At 32.4% G+C, this 21,762-nt stretch overlaps 1 protein-coding gene across 2 annotated transcripts in view; it reads right to left on the reverse strand.

Moving 5' to 3' along the window:
• Positions 1-119: 119 nt before the first annotated feature.
• Positions 120-21,762, reverse strand: part of LOC111711234 (glycine receptor subunit alpha-4) — a 45,962-nt gene continuing 24,319 nt past the window's right edge. Inside the window, exons 9-20 of one of the 2 annotated variants that reach the window (XM_023485529.1) lie at positions 19,833-19,915; positions 18,191-18,325; positions 16,653-16,774; positions 14,979-15,086; positions 11,499-11,598; positions 10,782-10,864; positions 10,675-10,725; positions 8,860-8,926; positions 5,229-5,296; positions 2,815-2,937; positions 2,148-2,233; positions 120-558 (exon numbers count right to left, since the gene is read on the reverse strand). In XM_023485529.1, the coding sequence (XP_023341297.1) occupies positions 483-558; positions 2,148-2,233; positions 2,815-2,937; positions 5,229-5,296; positions 8,860-8,926; positions 10,675-10,725; positions 10,782-10,864; positions 11,499-11,598; positions 14,979-15,086; positions 16,653-16,774; positions 18,191-18,325; positions 19,833-19,915 (1,102 nt within the window). In that variant the 3' untranslated portion in view covers positions 120-482. Of the gene's footprint in view, positions 559-2,147; positions 2,234-2,814; positions 2,938-5,228; positions 5,297-8,859; positions 8,930-10,674; positions 10,726-10,781; positions 10,865-11,498; positions 11,599-14,978; positions 15,087-16,652; positions 16,775-18,190; positions 18,326-19,832; positions 19,916-21,762 lie in introns of both variants that reach the window. The other variant, XM_023485528.1, reaches the window with a different exon arrangement.

Raw genomic sequence — 21,762 nt, forward strand, 5'->3', positions numbered from 1 at the left:
GACAGTACAGTACAGGAAAGTACAGTACAGTACGGTAAAATAGTACAGTACAGTACAGTACAGTACAGTACAGTACAGTACAGTACAGTACAGAACAGTACAGTACAGTTCAGTACAGTACAGTACAGTACAGAACAGGAACAAACAGTACAGTAAAGTACAGTACAGTACTGTACAGTCCACACAGCTGTAGGGATAGGTTCCGCTGAACTTATACTTTTTCTTGCATTTTTCATTGTTTCATTTATTCCAAATTCATAGATTTTGTTTTTAAGGAAGTAGTCAAAAAAAAAAATTTTTTTAAAGATTTTTTATCTAAACCTCCACTCCAGGTTACCAGGAGCATTCTTTTTGTTTTGTTAAATAGGTAAATAATTTTTCAGGTTCACAGGGGTTATCTTTGGTCACTTTAATCCATCTTGTTTATAATCTTTAAATTGTCACTTTTTTGTGTTTATTTTTGTCACTTCTTGATGTTATTATTACCACAAATCATGGTCGCCAAAAAGTGCCCAATACACTATATTCAGCAAAATAAAACTGGTTGGGAACAGCCACCTGAAAAATTGAAAAAAATATAAAATTTAAAAATATTTTATAATGTTAAAATCTATGTTATGAAGTTGTTAACATGTTGACAGGTTGTGCACTTCAAAAGATATACAGATATGGGATGCAGATTAGAAATTGGAAACTGCAGATAAAGACAATTCAAAAGTTTTGCGGTGCCGTGACAAACTCCTGAAAGACAAACTCCTGAAAGACAAACTCCGGAAAGACAAACTCCGGAAAGACAAACTCCTGAAAGACAAACTCCTGACGAGACAAACTCCTGACGAGACAAACTCCTGAAAGACAAACTCCTGAAATTATGAAATTTTTCTCTGAATGAAATTTGATAAAATTCATAAACTTTAGAAGAAAAATCCGCAAATATTCTAGAAAAAATTCTCAATCTTTAGTAATTTGAATATGCTTCTAGCAGCAAAGTATTACAATGATCAGAATAACCAGCAAATTTATTATTATTTATTTTTTATTATTTAGGGTTAGGTTAGGTTGAGACACTTTCTGGGCCGAGCGCTGCGGCTAGGACAGGCTAGTGGGCCGAGCGCTGCGGCCATGGGTTAGGTTAAGTGTCGACACTTTCTGGGCCGAGCGCTGCGGCTAGATCAAATATAAATTGTGAAACATTTTTTAAATTTGATATTATGGAGTTTGTATTTCAGAATTTTTTATTTTCAGGAGTTTGTCTCGTCAGGAGTTTGTCTCGTCAGGAGTTTGTCTCGTCAGGAGTTTGTCTTTCAGGAGTTTGTCTTTTCAGGAGTTTGTCTTTCCGGAGTTTGTCTTTCAGGAGTTTGTCTTTCAGGAGTTTGTCTTTTCAGGAGTTTGTCTTTCCGGAGTTTGTCTTTCAGGAGTTTGTCTTTCAGGAGTTTGTCACGGCGCCAAGTTTTGCCATTAAAGTTTTAGACTTGACTTTGAAATTGAAGTGCTGCAATGCTTTGGCCTTTGGGTTTTCCTCAAAAACTTGCTTAAACTTTTTTTGTAGCACAAGATATTTACATTATAAAGATGCGACGCGCTTGGTTTTAACTTAAGTTTAAAAGAAGTAATCGTCAAAATACTGCTCGATTTTTATGTGTAACGCAGGGAATACGCACTACGAAGGGATGCAACCGATGGTCGTCTATTGCAGTTAATCTCTAACAAATGTTTGAAGAGTAATGAATACTGAATAGGGCAGGAAATACGTCCCTGTATTTATATTTTGTGGTTGTTTGTGAATGTTATAGCTAGAGATAAGAGAATAGAGATCTATTAAAGGCTAGAAGATGTGATGTTTTCCACAGCAGAGTCTATTGTGTACAACTGAAGTACACAGTACACATCATATTCAGGAATATACTTCGGATACCAATTACAAAACCTTTTAAAATAGACTATTTTTATGTTTTATGTTGAAAGTTAGAGCATTTATTTAAAAAATGTAAAACTTAACCCCGGAATGGGTATTATATGCGACAGGTGGCTGTTAGATGGCAGTTAAAAAACCTTTCGTGGAAATGTAGCATGGCGCACCGGGACACATAGACCTGCTTTGCCTATCAAGGTAGAGCTTAAGATGAGTGTTAATCTGTGATTTTAACCTGGATATTCTATCAACTAGCACCGCTTTCTCTCTTCGCTTCTTCATCAAGTCTCGAATCTCTTTCTGCCGCTTTGCATGCGCATCCTTGAATATCATTTTTCAATTTTTAAATTATGACAGATATTAAATAGGGTTTTTAACGCAAATGGATTATACTTGCGCGCAACTGTGAGTTAATTTACAATTCCAAACAATTCCATGCAATTCCAGCCAATTCCATGCAATTCCATGCAATTCCGAGCAGTTCCGGGCAATTTTGCACAATTCCGTGCAATTCCGAGTAACTCCACACAATTCCATTCAATTCCGCGCCATTCAGAGGAATTCCGGACAATTCTGCACAATTCCGGGCAATTCTGCACAAATCCACACAAATCTGCACTTTTCCGAGCAACAGAATGGGGAAACTGAGAGATTAAGTCAAACGGTCTAAATTATTTTTTTGGGGTAATTTTTATGTCCAAAGATTGAACAAGTCATACAGAGTCCAACATTTTTTACTTTGTATCAAATCTGATTAAATCCAACGAGGTTTTGTAAAATGTAAAATCTAGGGTTTTTTGAAAATAATTTCAGGTTTCTTTTTGCACAATTCACAAAATTCACAAAGCAAAATCGAACAATTTGAAAAGAGTTTAGGCTCTCCAATGCTTTTAAAAATATACCTGAGGATTTGCTTTGATGATGGTTGGATACTGGTTTTTAATGTAGTGGGGTGGAGGAGGAGGAGGAGGGAGGAACGGGGAATGTTTAGATATTTGAGGATGCCCTTTCTCCAGCAACTCGTCCTAAAGTAATTAATAAAAAGTTGAAATGTTAAAAATGCTAGAACAGAAACCTTTAAACCTTGAGAACAGAAACCTTTAAACCTTGAATACAGAAACCTTTAAACCTTGAGAACAGAAACCTTTAAACCTTGAGATCGGAAAACTTGTTAGTTGACTCTTCACTCTAAATTATAAAATAAAAAAAATCGCTTATTTGACAGAAAAAGTTGGACTGGCTGCCAATTGAACAATAAAAAATTCCTAATACACAACAAAAAATCGTTTGATTGGCAGTAATCCAAAGTTTCCTGCCAAATAAACCATTTTTTGTTGAATTTAAGCGATTTTTTTGTCATTATTTGGCAGGCAAAAACTTTTGCTGTTAAATAAGCGATTTTTTGGATTTCGCAATTCCGAGTGTTTACTTCCTTGTCTTTATCCAATCGATATAAAATGACGCACAATGCCGCAAAGAGAATTTTTAGATGATGGCAGGTTGAAAAGTACAGTTGCGGAGACATTTAGCGACATTTTTAAAAGTATTTCAAAATTACTAAAAATATCAAATATTTTTATATTTAAAATTTCAAAATTTTATTTCTTAGAGAAGACTGAAAACTTCAAGATTAACGCATATTCAAATTTTTTTAAAACAGAATTAATGCTGGAGAAGAAACAAAATATTGAACAATTTCACATTTACTTTTTGTCTGTTTTAAAGCATTTATTGGACTTAATATTTGAGAGGTGTTTTTACAATAAATTAAGTGAGTTTATACAAACTCAAGCTCGTAAACTTATGATATGTTAAAGCTTTGAATTCCGCTAGATCAAATAATCAAAGTTTGAATTAGGTAATTTTAAAACCTTGCTTCTGATATTTTCAAATAACGTTTTAGGTTGAAATTTTTATGCGTTTTCATTCGTTTATCGGACATGATGGCACTCAATCTAAATAAATGACACGAAACTATAAAAGAAATTCAATCAATAAATTTGAGAAAAATTAGATTCTTTTATTTAGATCTTAAACAAGGTTCTTTTAACCATTTTTGTCATTTTTTTGATCTGATAGTTACTTTTGAAAAATTTATTCCAGTTTCGAGGAATTTTGATAATGAAGACGGCATTTTCATATTTACCAGGAATGTTCGAAAATCCAGCGCCAGCGAAATATTATTTAAAAAATAAAATCAAAAATATTATGAAATATTAACTACATATGAATGCGTCGAAAAGTAATCGATGACTATTGTTTGTAATATCTTAATGATTTGTTTTGAACTAAATTGATTATTTACGATCCGTGTTGAATTTTGCAACTTTCTGAATAAGTAAGGCCACTACGTTCTTCAGCATGAATCGTTTTTTTCAATTTTCTCCTTATAGACACAATAGATAAAAGTAAGATTAGTAGTGATCAAAAGCGATTATTGTTCACCGTAAGCTTATACCCACTTTAATTTTTCGCCAACACTCTCTTTAAGAAAAAAAAGGTTTAAAGAAATGGGGCTATATTTTTTTTATTATTCATTTTATAAGTAATTTAAAATATTCTAAATTAAATAAAATTTACTTAATTTTATTAAAATAAAGTTTGTATTTTTATCTGTGAAGAAGAGTGAAGACAAGTTAAATGTAAAAAAATTAAAAATAATTTAAAAATTGCAATTGTCAAGTTTTAAAATGATTCCTCTTACTTTTTGACTTAAAGATTTCAATATTTTTTGTCAAAAACTAAAAAAGAGAAAAAATTATCTATTAAATTAAATATTTCTTTCGACATATTTTATCTTTAACATTCCAATATTTGAGAAGCCATATTGTTTAAGCCGGAGACAAACACCACAATCAAAGAACTTATAAGCCTGAGGACCGAACTTTTGGTTAATACTGCGCTTAGCTACAGCGCCAAGGTTTCTAAATATTTTATAAAATTTTTTTTAATGAGTGTTTTTTAATGACTTTTTCCGATGGAAACGGATTAAAGTTAAGATTTAGCGTGACAGAGGCGGATTAGTGTTTTGCGAAAGGATCAAACCAAATCTTTTTAATCTTCGTGACAGAAACAATCTCAAGAACTGGCGAGGGTCAACCCAGACCGAAATACATTTTCAATAAATGTGGAACTAACATCTACTTTTTTTACTCTATAGAGGTTTTATCCATCACGATCACCGAATTTTAAACCAAACAAAATGCTATCGGTTATTTTCTGTATTTGTGTGTAAAAAAAAATTTAAAAAACAGAACACTGCAATTTTGTTTAATTTCACTAATAAAAAATATTTTGAGAAAGATAAAGTTCAAACCTTTAGTTTTGAGTTGTAGATTGACCGATGAGGCCCAAGTTGTACACTACGATGAAGACAGTGGCTTCCTAAAAAAATTAGATTAAAGGGGATGTTCCCTTTTTTATAAACACACAAAATATAACTCCAACTTTTGGAACTAGGGGTTGTATTAAACCACCAGTTTCCATTCAGAGATTTCTGATCCTCAGGGACCTGTCTCTAAGAAATCGAGTGCTATTTATTTTTCAAATTGGTAAACATTTCCTTTATTTCATTGCTTGTATATACTATTATATTCATGTCAACGTATAATGAAACATTAAACAGTGTTAGCGAAATAGATTCTAATACATTACATGGCACCGTAGAATTTGTAAACTCTCATTACAGCTGTATTTTTACGTCACAAGTGTCAATTAAGTTTTTGTGTCGTACAAAATTATCAATAATAGTGATAATTTTGAAATGAAGTGCTTATCTTACATTAAAATAAGTGTAATTTTATGTGTTCTTTAGTTTCTGGTTTTACACTTTTTTATTTAATCTTGGAAAACATGTCGACTAATGTGAGAAAATTTTGTTTTCCTTGTTATATTTGACACTTGTGACGTCGTGTATATTTGATACATTTCTCTGTTGCCATCTATTGTACTAGATAATCTATTTGGTGTTAGCGACTAAATATTCAAACACAATTTTGATTTCAATACTCAAAGAATCTGCTTCCTTAAGTTTTCAGAAAACAGTGGCAAATATTATAAAACATTTTTGCAAATAAAAGTTTTAAAAGAAAATTATATTTTTACCTTTGTAAATTTATACTTTTTAAAGGGCGGTATAAAAGTTTAAATTATACTAATGCAAATTTATTGCAAATGTTTGCATACAATTTCTGGCGATAAACATAAACTTGTTTTGTGCATGAGACATTTTGTATTCTAAAAATTTGAAGAAATATTTCTTATTTTGACAAAACATGCATTTCCGGTATTCCAAGCTGAAGCCATTTTCTTATTCCGGTTGGAATGGATGGCATGGGAAGATTTTGTTCGAAAATATGTTTTGAATTTATAAAGTAAAGAGTTAAACAAATATTTTGGAAATTTCTGAAATCCACCAGAATTATATCAGAAAATCTACCAAATCTAGCTGTTGTAATGTACAAGGTAAGTACGAGATTGTAAAAATTGACCCAAAACTTGAAAATATGACGATTTGAAGCTTGCTTTGGACTAAAGGAACTTTTAATGCGATAAACTATCGTCCTTGAAATCTGATCCTTTGTGGGTAACCCATGTATACGAAATTCTAAGAACCTGTTATATCATATCTTTTTAGTATTTTTTATACAATACTAAAAATATGATATAGTTCATATTATTACAGGATATGAACTATAAAGTAAATGTATATTGTATCTTTATATATACATAAAGTAGTAATCTTTGTTTGTTTGTTTGTCAGATTATAACTTATAAACCCTGGAACCAATTTGCCTCAAGCTTTGTTTGAAGAAGAACCACGTGAATGTGCTTAGTTTTACTTTTAGATTATAAGATTAGCGGGCCGACTTTTTTAGAGAAAAATAGCAAATATCGTAGTTTTAAAATAATAATAATCAAATGTGTTTTTGGTCACATTTGAGCAATGTGTCCATGATGGAGAGTAATTTTATAAAATAAATATACCACGGCAATGCAGTAGCTCTATCTTCAGAATACTAAATCATGTTTCATATTAACAGAAGAATATTGTAGGATAAGTCAACAAATTAGGAAAATAACAGATTTTCTAATTTAATATTGACTAGGCAACACTTTTATCGCAAATCTGCAGTCTTTATAGGTATATACTTTGCGTTTGGTTGGTTGCTTTGATTGTATCCCGATAAAGGAACCAACTCAAATTTTTTGTGGGACATGACCCCGTTGTAGGTTTATGGATAGTCGGAATATAAAAAAATGTTTCTCAAAAAATTCCGATATTTAGAAGTCCACGAAAAAAAATCGTTAAATCCGCGAAAAAAAACCAAAAAAGCGCCCAGTGCTGGAAACTTTTGAATTGTGGATATCGGGATTAATGCTTAATCCACTCTTTTCCTTAATCTCCAGATTAAATATTGCTTGTTCTCCTCATGAATTTAATCTCCTGAGCTGAAAACTTTAGAATGGAATATCCTCAATCCCATTCGGCAAATACATCTGGAGATTAATATAAAGAAGAAACCAAGCATTATTTAATCTGGAGATTAAGAAAAAGAGTGTATCAAGCATTGATTCCGATATCCACCATTTAAAAGTTCCCAGCTCAGATTAATTAACAGATCGGGATTAAGGATATCACATTCTTAAGTTTTCAGCTCTGGAAGCATAGTAACTTAAGTGTTTCTTTGACGGCAATTTTTTCGTAAAACTTTTAAAGAAAAAAAAAACAATATAAAAATGTTGATGGTGGAATTCCAAATTGTTGCCTGGCCAGGGGTCATGTTAGTTACCACACATTCGATTTAAGCTGAGTCGGTTTACACGTTTTGATTTTAGCTGTGTCGGTTTACACGTTTTGATTTTAGCTGAGTCGGTTTACACGTTTTGATTTTAGCTTTGTCGGTTTACTCGTTTTGACGTTTTGGACACAAACAAACATCAGTTTAGTCAAGCTTAGCATTATTTTCATTCTCACCTCACTCGTTAGAATTAATTTCATCAAACACAACAATTTCTTTTACAATCTTAATACTTAAAATTAATTAAATTTTAAAGTAATACTCAAAATACAGGTTAAAATCTTGCGACATCACAAATAATTCCTTACTTTTTACCTTCGAATATTTTTTTCTGTGGTGTATCAAATTAATTGCAATTACTCTTAAAATATCGATTTATTTTGCAATTAGGAGTTAATTGAGTAACAAATATCTTCATTAAACTATGGTGTAATTTATCCTTCTTACTCACTTTATCGTGAATTTCATAATGAACGTGCTATAAAGTAATCATCGTGCTATAAAGTTAAATTAGCTGTATACTATAGCAACGTGCTATAAAGTAATCATCGTGCTATAAAGTTAAATTAAGTGTACATTATAGCACCATGCTATAAAGGTTTGATTGGTTCCCGGATTTCTCCAAAGAATTTAGGATATTTCCAAAATATTTTTTTTCAAAATTGAAATGAAAATGAAAATGTAATCAACTTTATTGTTTTACTTCTGCTTTGTTTCAAAGCTTATTTAATTTGGAAATAGCCATTAAAATAAGACAAGTACTCAAACGTTTCATAAAATTACCTATAAAACTTTCATTTTGAAACGACGTGCTATAAAGTTTTTGGGATATATTTTTCAATATATTTCGAAGGTTCTCGCCTTGAACCATCTCAAGGAAGAGAAAATTTCTGTCCAAAAACTTAATAACACTACAAACCAAAATAGCAGTGTTATAAATAGTTAATTATTGGTGAAATAACCAATTCGCAAAAACATTTTTTTTATGCTGAGAGAAAACTGCAGACGATAAATATCTTAAAGCTAGTCACAACAAATATTACATTTTTAAATATTAATAATGATTTTATCTGAATTTTTGAGATTGAAGAATCGAGACTAAACAAAGACGACTAGTTTAAAAAATCCAAAATGGCGACTATTTACCGTTTGTGTCTGATTCCATAGACCCTTCCAGCTTCATCTCACTGTAGAAACCCATTCCATTATCAGCCTGCTATAGAGTATCTCAATATACATGAAATTAATTCCACCGACTTGAAAGTCTTCTTTGATTTCCTAAAATTTACAAAAGACAAAGAACTTAATCATATGATTGCACTTTTTATCTTTTAGAAATTAGAATTTTTAACAATTTTGAGTCCACATTTAAAAAAAAAACTAAGACTTTTTGCTTAAATTTTTTTGTCTGGATTACTACTGAATTCCAATGATTTTGAGCAGTAGACGTATAAACCTGTGTTTTGTGTAGATATTTGTCAATAAATGAGAACATATCATTTCGCTTTTTCCCAAAGTGCTTTTTTGAATTTTTTTATTAAACCTCACAAGCGCCCACTAGCGCCATAAAAATGACAATGAAACATCTTTTTGGCTTTGATGGAGATACTGAAATTGAAAAATTGTCAACTTTCAGAAAGTAAAAAAGGGAAGTTTTTGTCTTTTTTGTTTAAATGGGTGATAGGTGCCGTATTGAATCGAACAAGCTAATCCATAAAAGAAAGGTCACTTTAATTTAAAGGATTATTTTCTTATTCACATTTTACATTCTTTATTTTCCTCAAAAACACAGCAAACTTGATCTGAGCTGTTCAACTTAATCCTTTTAGTTTCAACAGATAATTAAATTTAAAACATTAGAAATTCTCAAAGCTCACCGCTTGTTTTAACCCTTAAAAGACTGGGATCGGGAGGAGGGGGTGGGGGGTCTGAATCTATGTATAGCTTGGGAGGGGCACATAGAACTGTATATTACGTATGTCTTGTATCGTAATCTTATTCAATGGTGTAAAACACTTTATATAATTAACATTTTTAAATACAAATCCCGACAGCAAAGTATAAAAGAGCAAATACAAAAAAAAGCATTCAAAGGGTCAACATGAATTATGAATTGTTTAGACTTGTTTGACTTTAAACCAGGATCTCTCCCAATACAGTAAAGATAAGGAGGCATGCATTACATAGATCGAAGCCGAATAATCTGAGGGCAGCCATTATTAAAAAAATTTCAGACCTAAAACTTCATAATGGTAATGGTGCTAGTGATGTTTTAAAGAAATCAGCGAAAATAATGTCGATTAAATGTTAAAACTTTTTCTGCTTTTTGACATAATTTCATATAAATGTGATAATGACACATAATTGCGTTTTAATATAAATTTTTTATGAGTTTTTAAAATCTTAGATATGTAGCTTAAATAACAAAGACGTTTTGGTATGGTATGGCGTACTGCAAAAAACTACCTTTATAAAAAGAATGTAACTTTTTTCAAGGATTTTAATTGATTTTCAACTTTTCTTTGCGTTTTTGTTTCATAGACTGAAATCCAAATACGTTCTTTCCTATGATTTTAACTTAATTAAATTCACTTTAAGAAAGATTTATATTTTATACTTATACAATTATTTTGTCACAATTGTATTAAATTTTTCAATGGCTAATTATAATATTTAAGTTTAATTCTCAATATGAGTTTTCCGAAAATTGTTAATTATGTTTGAACTAGGAATTCAAAATTACCCAAGAGAACCCCTGAACGTGCGGTGAATACAATTTCTAACTTAAAGGACATATTTCCAAATTTAGCGCAGTAAATAATATGCAACTTTTTCCTTTAAATAAATCTTTATCTATAGGAATCTATGTTTTGAGATAGTAATAGATAGATGGATAGATAGATATATAGATAGATAGATAGCAAGATAGATATATTGATAGATAGATAGATAGATAGATACCTCTTGCTCTTTTCTATCCTGTTCCTGCATTAAATCTGCCAAAATTTTCTCCTACAAAAATAAATAAATACCATTATTATTATTATAATATTATTATAATTATTAACCTGGTTAATGGGTGGTGTAAGGTGTAGACCGGGGGATCTAGAGTTCATAAGAATACTGGATATACCAACACTTTTCTTCTTTTCTAAGATTATATTTACGATTTTATTTCAAAATTCATACGATCGACATTGTAGAATAGCTCTGCATAATGCATAAAGGATTTAGAGTCCATTTGAATTGTTCAAATATATTCAAATATTCCTAAACCTGGCATTTTGTTTTAGTTTGATCTTACTCTGGATACCACTCCTCAAATACACATTCTGAGGGCAACACTTCTGGTTTGGTATAGCGCTTAGTTTTAGCGACTGAATTCAATAATTATGCCGATTAGTTGAATTGACATGAGGTTATCTAACTACTGTCGGTCACATTCAAGTAGTTGTTTACCTATTCAACTACTTCTTGATATGTTTATAAATCAAGACCTCAAATTTAGTATGTTTGTATACCGGCAAGGCAAGTTTTTGATTTTTGACATTTTAAATTCATGACTTTATCCATATATTAACTAGAGTATACTCCTAGACTAGAATATATAACAATATCTGCAATATCTCCCATATATTACCTATATCTGCAATATCCCCCATATATTACCTATATCTGCAATATCTCCCATATATTACCTATATCTGCAATATCTCCCATATATTATCTATATCTGCAATATCTCCCATATATTACCTATATCTGCAATATCTCCCATATATTACCTATATCTGCAATGTCTCCCATGACTACATTGACGAGAGCATACTCCATGAGAGAGAGGAACACGAACACAGTGCACCCGGACATAAATACGTCGATAGCCTACAATCAAAATATATTTAAAATCTAGAAATAGATAAAAAACTTAACATCCCCTTGTAATCCCTTTTTAAGTTTTCCTCATCCTGGCTTAACTTTTTAAAATTTTGTTTAAACCCACTCTAATTTCCAGGCTGACCGCTGATTACTTTATTAATCCCTGCTGACAATTTTCTGTCACAGTTTATCGCTTTATGTTCCAGCTGACCATTTTATTCTCCCGGCTAACGGCATTATTTTCCCAGCTGACCACTTTATTTTCCCAGCTGACCACTTTATTCTCCCAGCCAACCGCTTTTATTGGTAATTTTAATTTTCCTATTTTATTATTTTAAATTAATTTTATTGTTATTTTAAAAAGTAATCCTGAAACTGTATGCTTTTATAAAATACGGAAATTAGAAAATAATATATATAGCGGTTGTACGAGTATCAGCTAGAATCTTTGCATTTTAGAATAAAAAATGAAAAAAGATTTTAACAAAAAATGTTTTTAACCAATGAAATTGAAAACATAAATATTTTATAATACAATTTTTGTTTCAACCCCTGAAATTATATTTTTTGTTGTTGTAAAATATATTGTTAAAAACGTAAAACCCACGGGTTGAGAGCAAAAATATTTATCTGAGAAGTTGAATCAGTTTTTAATTAGAGAAAGAAAGAAATGGTATTATGATTAATTCTTAACTACGTTGTAGAATCCTGCCTCTAAATCTGGTTCAACAGCAACCGCAGAGCTTTATTTTTAAGTATTGCAATATTTGTAAAAAAATATTCATAATTTTTTAGAACTTCGTTTTGTATTCAAAATGTTTTTCATATATTAAAAGCTTTAAAACGGAGAAAAAAATCTATTAAAACAAAAATATGAAAAGTTTAAATTAATAAAAATCTTGATATACCACGATAAACCTATAAAAACCTTCTCTGTAAGTATTTACATTTAAAAGATTAAGTAAAAAGCTGAGCTAAGTCATATCCGGCGGAAATGAAGAAATAAACAAGCCACAGAACTATTTCCAAGATGGCCGTCTGAAAATCATGTTTATATAAATAAAATGTTTATTTACATTTAGGTTTAAGATTTTTCTTACAAAGAATAAAAAATATTTTTGTAATAAAAGGTTTTGCTTCAAATACAATATATGAAATGAAATAAAAACTTGTTTGAAAAAATTTTTTTTTTCAATATCTTTAATCCTCATCTTGTTCCATAGTTTTTAAGCTTAATCTGAGGCCGAATTTAAAGAATTTGAGCCGCTGTTTAATTTTAAGCCACGGCTCAAATATGGTTGACTTCACTTAAAATTGTATTAAATTTTTCAAGATTTAAGCCGGCGCTCAATTTAAACTGGTTTTTGGCGGAGTTGAGACGTGGCTCCAATTTATTAAAGTCTGACATTGGAAATCTAAATTCAAAAGTTTCGAACTATTATTTGAATCAAATATTCAAAGTTTTAAAATAAATAAATTTCTATTTAAACTGATCGAGAAATATTGCATGACTCTTCCCTAAAAATGAAATGCAGCACTTTAAATACAGGGTGTCCCACGAAACATGACAGTTGGTAAATAGTTTAAAATGTCATCTTCCAGAATTGTTAAGTTGTTTGATACTAAAGAGAATAATAAAGAATAGTAAACAGGCAGTCAGATTAATGCAAAAATTATTTTTAATACGTTGAGAAGTGCTTTTAGGACTACACCCCCCTCTTCCTCCAGCATTTCCCTTATACAGGGTGTCCCAATAAACACGTGAATTCAGTGACGACTTTAATATCGTCTTCGAACCATGCGGCATTTTTTAATGAGCACAACTATTGCAGTATTCCAGCTTAAACATCTAATATCGAAAACGCCTGGTCTTGAGATTTTCAAAATGTGGTCCATCATTTTTGTATCTTCAAAATTGTCGGAGATATTGCGAAATTTGCATATACAAATTTCAATTTATTAAATCAAAATTGTCTTATATATAATATCTACGTAAATTTTTAAGTTACACTAAAGGTTTATCACTTTATGAAAAGTTCGTCAGACATGCAGCCTCGTTTGTTTACTTTCTTTGCCATGCATTAAATATCAGAAATCAAAGACGACTTTCAAGTCGTCTCTCGATTCCCATGTTTATTTAGACACCCTGTATATTCGACTCTTAAATTGATGAATTCTAACTGATTTGTTTACAATGGAGGACGTAAATATTTCTGTGTTATCGTTGTATTTTTTAATAAATTTTGAGTTTTTTTAACAACAAGATAATAAGATAATAAATTCTACCCGGGTCCCAGAGGTAGGGACAGGGGACTCTGATCTGGAAATGATCCGAGCCACCCTGGATTAACCAGGGCAAGGTGGGTTCGGATCCTTAAATTAGAAAAAAACCTGCTCTTTGACCTATATGATTCAATAATCTTTAAACTTTAAGAATTGTCTTGTTCTATTTTTCATTTAAACAACGACAACGACAAAAAAGTATAAAAGAGAAAAAACAAAAAATTGATGTTAAAATGGTGAAATTGGGATATTAAGTGGCAGCTGGTTGGGACAAGGACCGCACAGTTAAATCAGTGTGACGCTTTTACTCGGCTTAAGTTCAGATCAAGTTCAGATCAATATCGGATCATGATCATATCAAGTCCAGATCAAGTTCATATAAAGTTCTGATCAAGTTCAGATCAAGTTCAGATCAAGTTCAGATCAAGTTCTGATCAAGTTCAGACCAAGTTTAGATCAAGTTCTGATCAAGTTCAGATCAAGTTCTGATCAAGTTTAGATCAAGTTCTGATCAAGTTCAGATCAAATTCAAAACAAGTTTAGATAAAATTCAGATCAAGTTTAGATCAAGTTCTGATCAAGTTCAGATCAAGTTTAGATCAAGTTCTGATCAAGTTCAGATAAAGTTCAGATCAAATTCAGATAAAGTTTTGATCAAGTTCAGATCAAGTTCAGATTAAGTTCTGATCAAGTTCAGATCAAGTTCTGATCAAGTTCAGATCAAATTCAGATAAAGTTCTGATCAAGTTCAGATCAAGTTCAGATCAAGTTCTGATCAAGTTCTGATCAAGATCAGATCAAGTTCAGATCAAGTTTAGATAAGATTCAGATCAAAGCTGAATCAGATCGAATTCTCGATCAAAGCTGAATCAGATCAAGTTCAAATCAAAACTGAATCGGATCAAGTACAGCTCAAAGCTGAATCAGGTTTTCAAACTTACAGCCCAAGTCCCGATATAAAACTTTTCGCAATATTTATGAAACTTCGAAATTAAATTTTCTGAAAAGTTGAATAAATTAAATTTTGCTAAATTTCTGGAAAAGAATACCGCCTTTGCCATAATTTGCTTTCTATTAAAAAAGGGGGGGGGGGAGCTACATACCTTTATATAGGAAACAGGGGGAAGAGATTTTTGACTGTTTGCATGTTGAGTTGAGAGGGTGAGAAGAGAGGTAACTCCCAGGGTAACTCGGGCTGGGACAGCTTCCGGCTTCAAATATATACAGGGTTACCCACATAACATGAGACTTTAATGACATTATAGAATAGGAAGATTTGAAGGTTAAAGGAAGTGAGTTGTCGCCACAAACTTATATTTATAATCCCTATATCTTTACAACGCTATATTTTATACGTTTGATATTTTAAACGTTATTCTTTAAGATTAAATAATCTGATTTTGAAATTTCAAAGGGGTACACCATCAGGTTGCAAAGATGTAGGGAATATAAAATTTGATTTTCATCATGTACTTTGAGTTATGTAAAATATTGCAACTTTCTGATTTTGTATGTACGCTACTTTCCTCGGTATGAGTCGTTTTAAACAATATTCTCCTTATAGACGCAACAGATAAAAGTAAGATTAGTAGCGATCACCATCGAATTTTTTTCGACGTTAGCCTAAACCACTTTTCATTTTTCGCGAACACTTCCTTTAAAGGTAGAATTTTATTAGGACATAAAGAGAACAGAGGTCTAAATTGTTGAATAAAGAGAACAGAGGTCTAAATTGTTGAATAAAGAGAACAGAGGTCTAAATTGTTGAATAAAGAGAACAGAGGTCTAAATTGTTGAATAAAGAGAACAGAGGTCTAAATTGTTGAATAAAGAGAACAGAGGTCTAAATTGTTGAATAAAGAGAACAGAGGTCTAAATTGTTGAATAAAATGGCGCCACAACGGAAAAGTGGAAACTTTTAATCAAAGCGATTATTTAATTTTTCAATAACAAAAGTTAAGGTTTAGCTGGTTATCACTGGATTAACAACGCTAGCTAGATCAGGTTAAATAGTGTCAAGTTCAATTTTGATTAAGGATGACAGAGACGAATTGGATGATATAGAACGTCAGTGTCAAAAACATTATTTAATTTAAAAACATTTGACGCATTATATAAAATTTCAAGTAGAAAAATATTTCTGATCTTTTTGATTCGGATCTACTAATTTTTCATAACATGTTCTAAAAAGTTTAAAGTTGTGTTAAAGGGAATGACCGGCAATGTATGGTAGCTGAACTGTGAATGTAGTATTGTGGAGAAATTTTTTAGGATTCATTTGAGACATATAAAACGTTTCAAATGATGTATAATTTTGAGTTTGAGCGCAAAGTCGACATTTAAAATCATTCATTTGGGTGGGTACGTTTTAAGAATGGTTATTTACAAAATTATTAAATAATGACGACGAAAAATGTATAAAACTTCTACATTTAACTAATTAAATGTTTAGAATCATCAATAGAAATTTGTCAATGTATTTTAGATAAAAATATATTCAGAAAGACTATCATTTTGAGGAGCCAGCTCCTTATCTCAATTAAATTCTATTTTTACTTTATAAAATCTACATTTAGTCGGACAAGTCACAAGGTTAGTTTTATCCGTAAAATTATACCTTTATATAAAGGTGTAAAGGTATTATCCATACATGTTATACTTTTATCCATTAATATCTGATAATACATTATATAATCATTATATAATCATTATAAAGTCTGCTTTTAAGTTTATCCATAAAAGTCTACTTTTGTTTGCTAAAATGAATTAAAATCTACCTTAATCCAGAATGATATCCATGACATGATTACAATAAGACAAGTAGGTAGATATGTGTGGAACAGATAATATCCCAGTCTCCGCTTGAACATGAAGACGACCTCGAGACAGGTAAAATTTCCTAAAAAAATATAAGATTTTTATAGTTTCTTTGTTTATAATTTGTGTATCAATCTTTTGGGAAATCCCATGTATCCATTCGTCCATTTTGTGGGGTTTCTTGGTCATCATTTGATTCCCGTTTTTAATCCATTTTGGAACATAACATCCCCTGTAAAGTCCATCTTGGGATTCCCCTTGTACAATCCATTTTGGGACTCCCCTTTACAATCCATTTTGGCGCTCCCCCTTTACAATCCATTTTGGGGCTCCCCTTTACAATCCATTTTGGGACTCCCCTTGTACAATCCATTTTGGGACTCCTCCTTAACAATCCATTTTGGGGCTCCCCCTTTACAATCCATTTTGGGGCTCCCCCTTTACAATCCATTTTGGGACTTCCCCTTTACAATCCATTTTGGGACTCCCCTTGTACAATCCATTTTGGGACTTCCCCTTTACAGTCTTATTTGGGGCTCCCCTTTACAATCCATTTTGGGACTCCCCCTTTATTTTGGGGCTCCCCCTTTACAATCCATTTTGGGGCTCCCCCTTTACAATCCATTTTGGGACTCCCCTTTACAATCCATTTTGGGACTCCCCCTTTACAATCCATTTTGGGACTCCCCTTTACAATCCATTTTGGGGCTCCCCCTTAACAGTCCATTTTGGGGCTCCCCCTTTAAACTCCATTTCGGGACTCCCCTTGTACAATCCATTTTGGGACTCTCCCTTGTACAATCCATTTTGGGGCTCCTCCTTAACAATCCATTTTGGGGCTCCTTCCTAAATATCCCTTTTGGGACTCCCTCTTTATGATTGATTTTGGGACTCCTACAATACAATCCATTTCTGGACTCCCCCTTTATAATAATTCATTAATTAAATCTCGTTTTTTTAATCCATTTTGGGGCTCACCATGTTTACAATCTATTTTGATTTATAATTTTACCAAATTATTAAATTGCTCAATTTCCTCCAATTATGATACATAGCATAATTCCACCAATTGCCAGAAATAAAGTTATATTCTTATTTATTTATGTAGTTATATCGGATACTCTTTGAGAATGGTCTGGGTCGATTCCCACTGTACAGATATGTACAACTTTGTACAGCTAATATATCCCCCTGTACAGCCATGGTTAGTCTCATGTACCTGTAAAATAAGCAGTTTAACAGTCTCCTTTACAGCTGTGTAAAGTAAATGTAACTTGTACAGTAAGCTGTTTTACAGTCTTCCAAACATCTATGTACAGTTAATGGTACCTGTACGTAGAGCAGGCTGTTGTGCAGTCTCCTGTACAGATATGTACTGTAAATGATACCTGTAGAATAAGCAGTTGTACAGTATCCTGTACAGCTATGTACTGTAAATGGTACCTGTAGAATAAGCAGTTGTACAGTCTCCTGTACAGCTATGTACTATAAATGATACCTGTAGAATAAGCAGTTGTACAGTCTCCTGTAAAGTTATGAGTGAGTTCCAACTGTGGTAGCTCAATACCACTGTCTACATCAAGGGGCATGATAGGATCCCATTCAAAAACTAGATCATCTGTTGTGTGGGAAACTGAAATAATTCATAATTAAAGGGACTGTTCGCTTTGTTTCAACGCAACCTTAATCGAGTAAGGCATTGTCAATTTTCCATTTATACATGACATTAATCTCACAAAGTTTTCTTTATTGCATAAATCCGTTTTAAAGGAATTCATGCAATTCAAAATCATTATTATTTTTTAAGTTAAAAAACATAGATATCTCATTTTTTCAGGCAAAGGTTTACACTTTACAGGTAGCGTTGCAAGTCGGATATTCAATTTTTGAAATAGATAATCACAGGTGGATAGGTAGCTAGAAATCAACCCTATCTTTAAAAAAGTAAATATAAAAGTAGGAAAATTTACTTTATTAATAAAGTACTTTTCATCATAAAACTTGTCACCCTTAATAGAAAAAAAACAATTAACTAGTGTTAATATTTTTCCAACTTAAGATTGTTTTTTTTTTCAGGATGCACTGAATAAGTTAATTCTCAAATAGACGCCAGAACGAAAATATTTCCAACCAGCTCAAATTAATCAAAAGGGAGTGAAAAAGAAAGTTCAATTTGACAACTTTTTTTATGCGATTCGCAGGAACACGATTTCATATCTAATAGACGACTCACGTTATAGATATAATTTACATCGCTACCTATTTAACCCTATTCCCGCTGGGGGGGGGGGGGTCAATTTGACCCCCCCTGTAGTTTTTTTTACATAACTCAAAAAGTATTGGTCTGAGGCTGTTGAAATTTTCTGACTTTTCTTACATACCCAAAGCCCTCCCTTTAGGCCTAAAACGGGGCTTTAATACTAACTGCCTGAGTCCTCAGGCACACTGCCTGAATGACTGATTTTGCCTGTAACAAACTAAATCTTTGTTTTGACCCACTTTCACTTATCAGATTTTGATAAAATTTAGCTTTTAGGAAAGCCTATGACATAAGGAAACGGATTGCACAAGTTTTGCGAAAAAAATTGCAAATTTTTTGCAAACAACCTGTTAAAGGAAATTTGCACATTTTTAGTTTTTCTTGATTAAAGATCAGGTTATTTAAAATTTTGCAAAAATTTTTGCATATTTGAAATGGCATGGTCAAGGGCTTTTCAAAAATGTATAATTTGTCATTTTTTGGACAAATTTTTTTTTGCAAACATTTTTACTATAAAACTGGATTTTGCGATAAAAAATTCAATTTTCGCAAATTTGCAAATTTTTTTGCAGATTCTCAAAGTAGAGCACAAGAGCTTTCTAATGATGTATCATTTGTCATATTTGGACATAAAACATGGGATTTAGAGGGGGGGGGGGGCAAATTGACCCCCCCCCCCCAGCGTATCCTGGTTTTCAAGTACCCCAGCAGGGATAGGGTTAATAGCAATACTTCATGGAATAAACCAAATGTAAGCCAATGTCACTCTCAGGGAACTCCTGGGTTCTCTCAAAAATTGTCGGCAAATTTGGTCCAACCGTTAGGTCAGATGAGCTTTATCATTTTTGCAAACACTCCCTTTAAGCATTATGGGTCTTACTTGATTCTATTTTGAGATTACAGATCTGCTCGTCGTGAGGGTAGTTCTTGAAGTTCATAGCACAGGACAACACTAGGGTCAACCTAAGCAGATTAAACACTATAGTTTCAGTAGAAGTAAATATTTCCATTTACTGATAGAGCTGATTGAAGGATTCATAACTCTAATTGGATAATGAGATATAGATATAAAGATAGATTTCACCGCCGTACTACTTCTATTGGTTCAGAATAGACAACAAACACATGACTTAACCCTGATTGGATCAGGCGTTAATGGACTCGGCATACAGGAGTGTAAAGGGACTGCTTACGTACTCTCACAAAGAATCAGTTTTGTAAATTACCATCATGTCAACTGACCCAAATATGTACAATGAACAGTTAGGACCACCTTTTAAATTTTTAGTAATTTTGACTTTTTAAAACAAATTTAGTTTACATAATATTCATTTTTAACAGACATATATGCATAAATACTAGAAATTATTTTTAGAAAAATTGCTATGAAAACTGACCGGGCAAACTTTTCTTATGTTTAAAATTCAACATTGTTTTGGTTTAAAGTTGCAATTTCAAATAGATTTTTGCGACAGGATTTCCAATCGAACACACCAATCTTTTCATCGGAGACCCCAATCTTTTTACCGGAGACCCCAATCTGTTCATTGGAGACCCCAATCTTTTCATCGAAGACCCCAATCTTTTCATCGAAGACCCCAATCTTTTCATCGGAGACCCCAATCTTTTTACCGGAGACCCCAATCTGTTCATTGGAGACTCCAATCTTTTCATCGGAGACCCCAATCTTTTCATCGGAGACCCCAATCTTTTCATCGAAGACCCAAATCTTTTCATCGGAGACCCCAATCTTTTCATCGAAGACCCCAATCTTTTCATTGGAGACCCCAATCTTTTCATCGAAGACCCCAATCTTTTCATTAGAGACCCCAATATTTTCATCGGAGACCCCAATCTTCCCAATCTTTTCATTAGAGACCCCAATCTTTTCCTGGATTTTAATCGAAGATCCAAGATTTTTATTGGCGATCCCAAATCTTGACATTGGAAAGCCCATTTAGAAAACATTAGATAATTATGATTGGGCCCCAACCCTCCCACCCTACCCCCCTTACAGGTAATCTTTGTCCATTGTATTTTTCTTCAGTCCACGTCTGGTCTACGTCTCTATATCTGATTTTGTTTACAATTTGAAACTGGTTTCAAGCAAAAATATACAGTATGCAATTGCAGTACACATTTCGGAAAAAAATGACCAGAAAATATGAAAATCTAACAAGTGTGCTCAACTAGGATGTACTGTACGAGGGAGGGGCCTGCCTAAAGTGCGTATAGAAATAAACGTTTATCAATCAATCTACGAGGGAGGGGGTGCAGAGGCGCCATGATCCCCGCAAAAATGACCTCCGAACCTCAGGATTTGCAGAATTACTGAGGCTCGGAGGTCATTTTTGCGGGGATCATGGCGCCTCTGCACCCCCTCCCTCACGTATATTGTGGTAAATTCAAGCCAGTTGACATAGTGGTAATTGACAAAACTGATTCTTTGGGTACTCTCCACATCTAGAGTGGCAAGTCTGATTCACAATGGTATCCTTGAAAGTTTTGTCTGATCAATAATGTATGAAATATCCATAATTTTCTTTCTGAAAATCGCTTATGTTCAATCGTGTTTCCTCTCTAAATAGACAGAAACAATGGAGACAGCGTAGTCCACATTATCGATAAGAAAAAGTTTAAAGAGTATCGTTGTGAATCGGACATACCCCCTTTTCTAAGTGGAGGTCACAACAACAGTTCCTTTCAAATGACAGCTGTCAGAATATAAAGGGATTGTAAGTGTAATTATAAGTGACCCTTCATCATATAGATGGTAAATGGAAATGCCCCATTTACAGCGGTGTCCTTTG

The sequence above is a fragment of the Eurytemora carolleeae genome, unplaced genomic scaffold (assembly GCF_000591075.1).
Source record: "Eurytemora carolleeae unplaced genomic scaffold, Eaff_2.0 scaffold1140, whole genome shotgun sequence".
Classification (NCBI taxonomy): domain Eukaryota; kingdom Metazoa; phylum Arthropoda; class Copepoda; order Calanoida; family Temoridae; genus Eurytemora; species Eurytemora carolleeae.